Source organism: Micrasema longulum, unplaced genomic scaffold (assembly GCF_059751315.1).
Source record: "Micrasema longulum isolate JH-2025_06_02 unplaced genomic scaffold, ASM5975131v1 h1tg000468l, whole genome shotgun sequence".
NCBI classification, from domain to species: domain Eukaryota; kingdom Metazoa; phylum Arthropoda; class Insecta; order Trichoptera; family Brachycentridae; genus Micrasema; species Micrasema longulum.
Window position 1 is genome coordinate 352999 of NW_028277666.1, and position 10276 is coordinate 363274.

A 10276-nucleotide genomic window follows, 5' to 3' on the forward strand; every position below is an offset into this window, starting at 1 on the left:
TTTTTAATTAAAAATTAACACAAACATAAAACAATACAATAAATTAAAGATTCCTTAAGGCAGAGTAGTATGTCCTGTCTTGCATTGGAATTAATGGAAGCATGGCTTTTATGTCTGCCTTAGTGCTTTCTGCAATCTCAACTTTTTTTTTTTTACCACTTTCGGTTCTATAATTAAACCTGTATTGGCAATCCCTGATTTGCGGGTTATCCTCTTTTCTTTTAATTTTACATTTACTTTAAAAGAAGGTTCACATTCCTTATGAGAGAGTTTGTATTCTATCTCAGGATAGCATTGCGTGAAGTAATTGACGATATTTTCGAAAATGGTATTAGCTGATAATCGAAAGCTTTTGAGGACATCTAAAAATCAGAAAAAAAAATTGTTTCATTCGCAGTATACAGCCCGGTTTTATTTTTATGTTTACTGCTTTCAATACCCTTACTATCCTTGTTGGAGATAATATTTCATTTGTACTCAAGCTTTTTTCAATATTGCTGTGAATATTATCAATTTTCTGGATGCAAGAGTGCCCAGTTACAAAATACATCATAGTTATTGAATTGATCTCGTTGTGATTAAAAAAAAATGTATTACAGCATTAAAAATAATAGAATTTTATTTTGTGGCACACAAGAATCGCTCTACGTGATTAAATTATTTATTGCATTTGCTTCAAACATCTTCTCTAAAATGTAAATAAATGCAATAGCGAGATCATTGCCAGCTCTACCAGCAGTGGCCTCACTCCACAATGCACAGTACACAGTTGTAATTGTCGATAAGGGAGCCGTTAAGTTATACAACTAAAGTTTACGCCGGTAAAAAAATTAACTAATATCCGTCCTAGGACATGTCAAGACGTTCTCTAAGTCAAAACACAATACTGGTGTCTTGCCATCTCTATCATTTTGATGCTCTCTCCACATTTCTGTTTTAAGAGCAATATGCTGGTCGTATTACGACTGCAGGCTATCAGTCATAACCTTTTTTACCTTTGCTAACTTAAAACATTCACATAAATCACAGCAATCTGATTTCGGAGAATGAAAACCTATATTGGATTTAGTTAAGAAAAATCTTTCTATACATTGACTGTTTAGCTGGAATATTTTTTTCAGTTTTGCACAAAGTACAATACGAATCACACATTTTGTAAATATTTAAATTTTGTTCAAAATACGTCCTTGAAGTTTTGGCATGGCAATAATTTGATTAATTGGCAGGAAAGTACTTTATATGTTCAATAATTCTATTTTTTGGTCAATTGGTAGTCTATGTTTAGAGCATTCAGACAACCCCCTCCGACTGGTTTAGGGGTATTTACTGCATTTAATTTTATACGAGTCTAGACAATTTTTATTTGTTTTAATACTTTTGACATCCACGTTCTTTCCTCTTTGACTTGTGTATGCAAGACCCGATTGGTGATTGGCCGACACCCAAAACACATTGTGTTTCAAATCCAAGATATATGACCATGAACATGTTGTCATCTGATAGAAACTCACCCATGAACATGTTTTTGATTGATTTGGTACTTCGATATTCAGTTATAAATTTAATGATTTACAATTTTATTTGACCTGAACTGACTATAACATATGATACGAACCATCCTCTACATTAATAAACAGCTGCTAACTAAGTTTTTATAAAAAGTAAACATACATAGATTTGATTTGTGCCTCCTCAATTGTATCTATAATTAATATTCTCAGCTACGAAAACAGATGTGATTATTATGAACAGTTTTATAAAATTTCATTTCAATGTTTCGATCCTTTTTCTTCGGGAATAAGGAAATATATTTTGATTGGACCAGTATGTGTTTGAACAATTTCTTCATGCCGAATAAGTTGTGTTGCAGCCAATCCATAGAGAAGACATGGAATTCCTAAAACATAAAAAAACACATTATTTGTACTAAAATAACTAATATCATCCTATGAAGAAGTGTGACTGCAAAGTAATATGTTTATTCCAGGTGGCTAAGCAATGGTTTCAGTACTTTACCAGACATAATAAAATAAAAAAACAACGATAAAACATTATTTTACTTGCTGAGAATTGGACTAAGAGATGAGAAAGCAAAATGTTAAATATTTTCAAAATGTTAAAACTTGTGCTGCTATTACTTGGGTGTTCTTAATATCCATAAAATGATGGCCTAATGATTCAAAATGAGAATACTTACCTACATGGTAGGTCCCAAAAGCAATGTCAGTAATTCTATTAAAAAAGATTTATTGATCCAATCGTTACAACACATTGAAAGGTTTCAAAATAGGTTCCTCCTGCGCCGATACATCGCTTCCAGCGAGATTTCCAGGCATCGAAGGCGTCACGGTAGGCCTTTACTGGAATGTTCTTTAGAGCCTTGGTGCAAACCTCTTGACTTTGTCAACTGCCCCGAAATGATGTCCTTTCGTGGAAAATTTCAAGCGCGGGAACAAGAAGAAGTCTGGGGGAGCCACGTCGGGACTGTAGAGTGGCTGGGGAATCGTTGGCACCTTTGAGTCGGCCAGGAAGCGGGTCACAAAGAAGGCGATGTGGGCCGGCGCGTTGTCATGATGAAGTTTCCAATCGTCCACTATGTCGGGCTGGATGTGATGAACCCATCGTTTGAGCCTCTTAAGCACTTCCACGTAAAATTTGGCGTTGATAGTTTTACCATGTGGTAAAAACTCATGGTGGACGACCCACCTGATGTCAAAAAACACGGTCTTGATCTTTGACCTGCTCATTCTGGCATTCTTGGGGCGAAGAGATGACGAGTTGTGCCACTCTACACTTTGCCTTTTTATTTCAGGGTCGTACTCAAAGACCCAAGAATCATCGCCTGTGATAACACCGTCTAAAAAGTGAGGGTCATTTTTACACAAGTCCCTAAGTTCCTGGCACATTTCGACTTGGTGAGATTTTCGGTAATCCGTTAACTCTTTGGGCACCAGCTTCGCGCACACTTTACTCGTATGCAGATTTTTCCCCACGATCTTGTGAACGGTACTTTTTGGAATGTTTAATGTCTGCGCCATTAAACAAACACTCGAACGACAGTCTGAGTTAAAAAGTTCAGTGACTCGTGTAATATTTTCATCGTTGATGAGCTTCCACCGTGGGCTTTATCGCTGACTTCTACACGGCCTTCGAAAAACGCTTTGTGCCACCAGTAGACTTGGCATTCCGATAAACAATCACCACCAAAGGCCGTCTTTATCATGGGAAAAGTTTCAACTGCGGACTTGCTGAGTTTTACAAAAAACTTGATGGCAATTCTTTGCTCCTTCGAGTGCTGCATCGCAGCTTGTACGGGAGACAAAAACGGGTGTCATGAAAATCCCTGTCATAACTCTCTGGATGCTCGGAGACAAATGAGCAACCGCCCGTGCGTAAGCAAACTCCCCCCTCCACCAATCTCAATCAATGTAAGCGCGCTGCGATGTGTATCCACTTCACAGCAAAATCACTGACATTACTTTTCGGACAAATCATGTATGTAATTACAAAAGGAGCTCCTCTACAATCTGATGTTGAGATACACGTTTATTCGCAAACACTCACTTGCGGTTCGGTGCCAGAAAAGTTAAACAAAAATCTCTATAACAATTGGCAAAACTTTGCTTCATATTTGTAGCTGCATTGAGGATACCAAAACTTGTTAACAAACTGTTGACTGTTGTGCACAATTAAGCAACAACTTATTTTTTTAAACTTATTTATTGTGTAAGATAATTTCAAGGAAGTAGTAATCCATAATTAATGTAATTCATATTTAAAAAAAAAAAATATTTGCATAAATAGGTGCGAATATGTTTCTTTTTTGGGTGATACCGTGTGTGTTGGATTTGTTCCGACGTTTAGGACTTTAGGAAAAATAAAGAACCATTTATTGAGCCCAAAAGCTAAGAATCCCTTGGAAACGGAAGCTGTTTATAAACTAAGTTGCCAAGGATGTGATAAAGTCTACATAGGACAAACAGCACAGCTAAGAAAAGGATTGACGAACACAAAATAGCGTGTAAATTTGGGCATCCTAACAAATCTGCAATAGCGGAACACTTTATAGACAACGGACATTTTTTCGCATTTGAACCGAAAATTTTGCATAAACCCAGTAATTACAGTGCACGAATAATAAAAGAGGAAATTGAAATACACAGACACCCAAATAACATAAACAAAGACGACGGGCTTAAATTACACTCAACATGGTTCCCAGCACTACATACTACAAAAATAAATAGAAATGTGCCTACTGCCGACTGCGACACGGTACAAATTACTAGTACTTAAACACACACTTTTTTCTACAAAACACTCAGTTTACCCTGAAGATGGCTCCTGCAATGGTAGCCGAAACGTCGGAACAAATCCAACATACACAGTATCACCCAAAAAAGAAACATAAATATTATTATCTAGTCCCTATATATCATAATTGGAGACGAGGAACTAGAATCCCAACCGTCTATGCGCTCTGTAGCTGCAAGACGTGCTGAGATATTTATTTATTGTACAGCGCCCTTGAGGTGATTTTCACAAAAATGGCGCTATATAAATTATCCAAACATATATATATATTAGCATTCTTATAATTTACCTGAATATTTTCATTTTGGAGACCATTTTCAAGGAGTTGTAAATAACTCACTATTAGAAAATGGAAATCAAGTTGGGGTAGAGTGGGGTTCAAACCTCGGACCTCTAATCCTCGAGTCCGCAATACTAGCCACGGTACTACAACCCGATTCTTTTTTAAGTTACAATTTTTTTTTTCTATTTAATTTTGGCTCAAAACAAACATAGCCTAAGAAGACTTAATACTCAGTGAATTTATAAACAAATGTAATTTTTAGCTAATAAAATAAATAGTAGAAGTCAAATAACATATGTAATGGAAGAAGGGTTAAGTCTTACCTAAATTGACTACTTTAATAACCCGCATTAAATTATTAGAAAGTGTCAAGTCATTATATTCCTTTTTTGAACAGTGATATTTGATGTAAGGGAAGCACCCAGTTCTAAGAATCTGATAGTTGGATTCACCCACTTTCCAATTGAAATTTGCCAAGCCGAACTGATCATCGACAATACTGCTGTACTGAAAATATGAAGGTAAAAGATTGGTTTTAGTTGCAAAGACAAAACTTGACTTTCATTTTACCTTAACCTGGCTACAATCTCGATTCAACAAATACAAACTGTATTAAAACCATACTAAATCTGCTGTTATTTAAAAATGGTGGTTGACCATTTTATTAAGTTAAGAAGTATGATTACTTTGATGAAATAAGATGTCCAAGGAGGTTCATTACACTGTTTGAGGTATGCAGTTAAAACTTCTGATGCAGATGGTTTACTGTAGGCTCTGACGCAACAAATCCTTTGACTATATTGGGGTAGTTTTGTTAGACATTGCATCGTCTGAAAGAAATTGCATGTATGTTAAAATTACCTAGAATACTCATATAAACTTGAGCTGTTGTTTTGAATGATTCAAAAGTTTGTCAAGAAACGTTAAAAATTGTAGGTTATGTCATTATTTTTTCAATAAATCACCGTAATAAATTTTATTATGACTTAAATACATAGCTGCTGATTATTTGAATTATAAAACTAATTCATTAATCAATTTAGAAACCTAATAATAGTTACTTATTAAAAGCAGCTGTCAGATCGGCGAATATTTATTCAAATTAATTTGACAGTTCTTCGTGTTCGCAGCAGAAAAGTACAAAAACAAACGATGTTCATAAATGACATTTGTATTACGAATCAAAAATATTAGAAAATAATATATTCGTTGATATTGTGTTTATCAATAATAAAATTTAGATATTTATAATATATTCTTAACGTAAAAACAACATTTACATTAAACCTTCTATTAAAAATTCTTATAAAAAACATTATTTTAAATGCAGGACAATCAGGTGCAATTAGTGAACAGGTTGTTTCCCGATTCTAACATGGCGCCGCGAATATTTGGCGTATTGTCAAAATAGCATGCCACCTCTTGTTTTGCACAAATTTTGCGTTTTCTTGAAGTAAAGTGAAGTATTTAGTGCGCTCTTGATAATTCTATAATACGCGTTGTGCTTTTTAAATATTTTAATAGTTTGACGTGTATCTGTTTCAAAACAATAGATTCTGTCAACCCAGACGCCGAGACTGTTTTACACATTCCACAGGTGTGTAGGTGGGCATGTGAAAGTAGTTAATAAAAGTTTTTTGTGAGAACGATATTTTCTTTTGAATATTTCAATTACAGTTTTATTTATAATAGTTCGTAATTTGTGTTAGTGCAAAACTTTGTGTGTTTTCTTTGTGATTTTGAACGATGTTCAACGATCTTAACAGGTACGTACACACAAAACGTCGTTCATTTTGTAAGCGAGAATTTGCGGTTACTTCTGTTGACGATATTTGCGAAACAAAAATCGTTTATCTTCGTTCTTTAACACAAATTTGTTCATTGAAAATAATTCTTTAGCACAATAAAACTTTTGCGCTATTTATCCGATGTTTGCACAGATGTTTGCTGGTGGCCAAGAATGTGTCGTTAAAAAGAGTTACAAGTAACTTGTGACGTTTAAGTTTAATCTTTTGACTTAATCGTCAATTTATCCAGCGTCATATTCCAGAGTTTAATGTATAAAATAATTTAATCAACATTCAAGTTTGGGCTTATAATAGTATGCTTTTATTTAACAATAAGTACTTAAGATATTTGTTAATGGGTAGAAAACTACCCGTCAACATATAAAAAATAAAATATTTTGCTAATTTGACAGGTGCATAAGCCCACCTGCTTCAGTATCATCACATAACGTACTAAATGTATTATTATTCAACCACCATAAAATAAATTTACGAGTTAGAGAAGAAATGTGCGATGACCCTGGATTATAAATCCTTCATTTAAAGGTCACTCACTTGATACAAATTGTTCAACAGACTGAAGACTTAAAATGTATTTAAAATTATATTTTGGGGTATTTAATTTTTTTATCATTATTATTTATTAATCCATTTAAGTTAAGTAGTACTTATACAAATGAATATGCTTATGCATATTGTATTCCCGGGAGTTACTTTAACTCATTCCGAGACATAGGGAATTGTTTATACATTATACCATATAATAAAAAAAACAGAATGACACAAAACAGACAAAATATGGTACCTATATCATGTACACTTATGTATTTATTAAGGAAATCATACAGTCTTTATATAAAACAAGGTGCAAAAGAACATAAAAAAAAGAGGACCAATTACAGATTTCACACTAATTTATTATGAATGTAGGAGGAGAGGGGAAAATAATTTAATTCTAAAAAAGTAAAAATATAAATATTAAATAAAAAGTACATAAAAGGGAGAAGACATTGTATAGCATTACATTACTAACATTTAAATTTCTTGAACATTTAAATTTCTTTGTAAAAATTCACAACCAACAATAATTTATTAGATGCAGGTAGTAGATGTATAAATGAATAAGTATAAATTAAAAGTTGAAATCAAAAGTTGAAATTAAAATCAAAAGTAAAAGTTAAAATTTAAAGTTTAAATTAAAATTAAGTTAAAAGTTTAAATTATAAGTTTAAATTAAAAGTTAAAATTAAGAATTAAAATTATAAAGTTAAAATTGAAAGATAAAATTAAAAATCAAATTACAAGTTAAAAGTCAAACAGGAGATACATTTAAAATGTCTTTAACAGATCTGATAGAAATATGGTATTTACAATGTAATATGTCGATGTCACTAAAACTGTTCATTATAGGTAATCTGTATTCTTGGTAGAGTGCTATTTTTTAAATAATTAGTCATTGAGTTAGGAATGTCGAAGAGTACAGATTGACGAGTTCTACGGACAGGGACTCGTATGAAATGCCTCTAACAATTTCTGGGCTATCAATTACTTATTAACAATTTTGTAGAGAAAGCTCATAATATCCATCATGGTACGCCGAGTTGCAAGATTTCGTACCTTGTGAAAATTAGCGGACTCAGTCCTACTTGAAAATGAAACATTATTTTTGAAATCTAATTGTCTAAGAAAATAGTTTTGAATATATTCATATGAATATATTATGAATATATTATACCTCATACTGTCAAAAAAATATTATTTGAGAAATATCTTTAAAGTGTTTACCTACCGTAGATTGGGGGGAATAGAGACAGGTTCGATACTTTGAGACATTGGTTTTAGTTATTGACATGATTTTTGTAAATATCAATAATTTATTTTTATATGTGTTTCTAATGTCCGTCTATCGGATTCTGTTAAAAAAGTTGTGTTTACCATGAGGTTTTAAAGTAAATACAGGTAAACGTCGTTTTACGCCGGGGTTCCGTCCCGAGAGACACCGGAGTAAAAAAAATCGGCGTTTAATGAACACAAATATAATGAAAGAAATAAGGTTAGGTTCCGTGTCTAAATTCTGAAAACAATCTAACATGTTTATTTAATATACAGGGTGCTCTATAAACCCTGTCACACCCGAAACCACGATGATCAGTATGAGCAAGAAGACATATTGGCACATTAAAATATTTTTTTAGAACAACTAAAATCTAAAAAAATACAATTTAGAAAAAAACGAACAGTTGCTTACTTCTGCAGAAACGAGGAGTGGGGAGAGGGTGTCTGATACATCGTCAACCGCACGGCCGCGCCACCCTAGCTTCTCCCCTGCAGAAGTAAGCAACCATTTTTTTTTTTTTTTTTTTAATTTTCTTCGTTCTAAATAATAATAAAAAAATGCTAATATGTATTTTTGCCTATACTGATCATCACGGTTTCGGATGTGACAGGGTTTAAAGAACCTCTGTATACTCTAAATAAATTATAAATGCATTTAATAAATACAGTTTTAATTCGTTTTCAAAATAAATCTCTTGATATAAATAATGCATTTTTTATAATAAATACTAATTCACCAGTTCGTCGATACCAAATTAAATTCTCACATTTTTTGACAAAAGCATCCAATTTCATTTACTTTGATTGTTGCTTTCTTTCTTGCGGAATCATAGCATAAACTACAAATATTTTAATATTCTTTTAATTTTAATAATAATAAAATAAAAAATATAATCTGCCTGACCTGCATAGATACCATTACAATAATCGACTCCAGACACTACAAACGCATTTATGAATTGACGGGCGGCATCAACTTTATATAAAGTGTATCGTAACATTTCTTATTCATCAGTACCACATAAACATTTCATGCAAATAAAATCGAATGACAGGTTCTCGAAAAGAATACAAAAAATAAACAACCACTATTATTTAAATAAAATTGTATTCATATATTGAGTTTATCTAGACATTTCTTGGTGGAACTGCATTTTTAATTATAATAATAAAAATATGTATATAGTTTTATTCCACTTTTATTTATAATTTTTTACCCGTGACCGAAAAATGAAAATGAAATCATGATTTACAACCCCTGCATGCACTTGTATATAACATAGAAATTTGTTTAGTCTCCCACCAGTCTGACGATGTCGGTCACGACGAAACCCGGTCATTGGTAAAAATTTATAAATAAAAGTGGAATAAAACTATCTGCGTATTTTTATTATTACAATTAAATTGTATTCAAATAATAAAGTGTAATCACTGTCTCTATTTCCCCGCTGCTTGTCTCTATTGACCCCCGTGGCGTCTCCATTAACCCCGATGTATATAAAAAAATAATACATAGTCTAAAAACATTGTTTTTTTTTTTTTTTTTTAATTATTATTTATAAAAACATATAATACAAAAAGTACATATTATACTCCCAGGAGTTATTAAAGAAACTCATTTGGGACCGTACATAAGAAAAAACATTTTTTTGACAATACATAATATCATATAAATTAATACATCCGAAATAAAAAGAAAACATTATTGCATAAGAAACATAAAACAACATCTTATATAAACTACATTAATAATTATCAGTATCAAAAAGATTTCAGAAATATTTTTCGATTGCGACACTTCTGGATTTTTCATTCAATTTTTCGTGTCTTAGCTCATCGGGCAGTTTATTATATTCGGAATGGCCAATATTTTCCAAGGACCCACTGCCAAACTTTGTTGAGCGAAACTTAGACACACGAAGATTCCCTGAATAACGCGTATTGTAACTATGAATATTATGTTTAATTTATCAAAAATGTTCAAATAAAGTATAAAATATGCTTACTACAGTAGAAAATTCATTTAGAAACAATATATTTTAGTATCTTTTTGTGA

General features: G+C 32.3%; 1 protein-coding gene across 3 annotated transcripts; it reads right to left on the bottom strand.

The window, feature by feature from the left end:
* Positions 1-5734, bottom strand: LOC148281403 (uncharacterized protein C15orf61). 3 transcript variants are annotated; one of them, XR_015822371.1, is made up of 5 exons: positions 5659-5734; positions 5284-5427; positions 4921-5104; positions 1672-1897; positions 1-362 (listed from the first exon to the last, which is right to left on the bottom strand). XR_015822371.1 is itself a non-coding variant. In XM_088226752.1 (4 exons), exons 2-4 carry the CDS (start codon positions 5422-5424, stop codon positions 1770-1772), a joined length of 453 nt encoding a protein of 150 aa, XP_088082878.1. In that variant the 5' UTR covers positions 5425-5427; positions 5659-5734; the 3' UTR covers positions 1-1769. The 3 variants fall into 3 exon arrangements, 2 of the variants coding, with proteins under 2 accessions (XP_088082878.1, XP_088082879.1); XM_088226752.1 differs by having other exon boundaries at positions 1-1897; XM_088226753.1 differs by having other exon boundaries at positions 1-1897; positions 5563-5684.
* Positions 5735-10276: the final 4542 nt, after the last annotated feature.

Coding starts and splice junctions, on each gene's coding strand:
- LOC148281403 (XM_088226752.1), bottom strand. CDS start 5,424: ATGCAATGTCTAACAAAACTACCCCAATATAGTCAAAGGATTTGTTGC. Junction 5,105..5,283: donor GGACATCTTATTTCATCAAA/GTAATCATACTT, acceptor TCATATTTTCAG/TACAGCAGTATTGTCGATGA. Junction 1,898..4,920: donor TATTAAAGTAGTCAATTTAG/GTAAGACTTAAC, acceptor TTTATGTTTTAG/GAATTCCATGTCTTCTCTAT.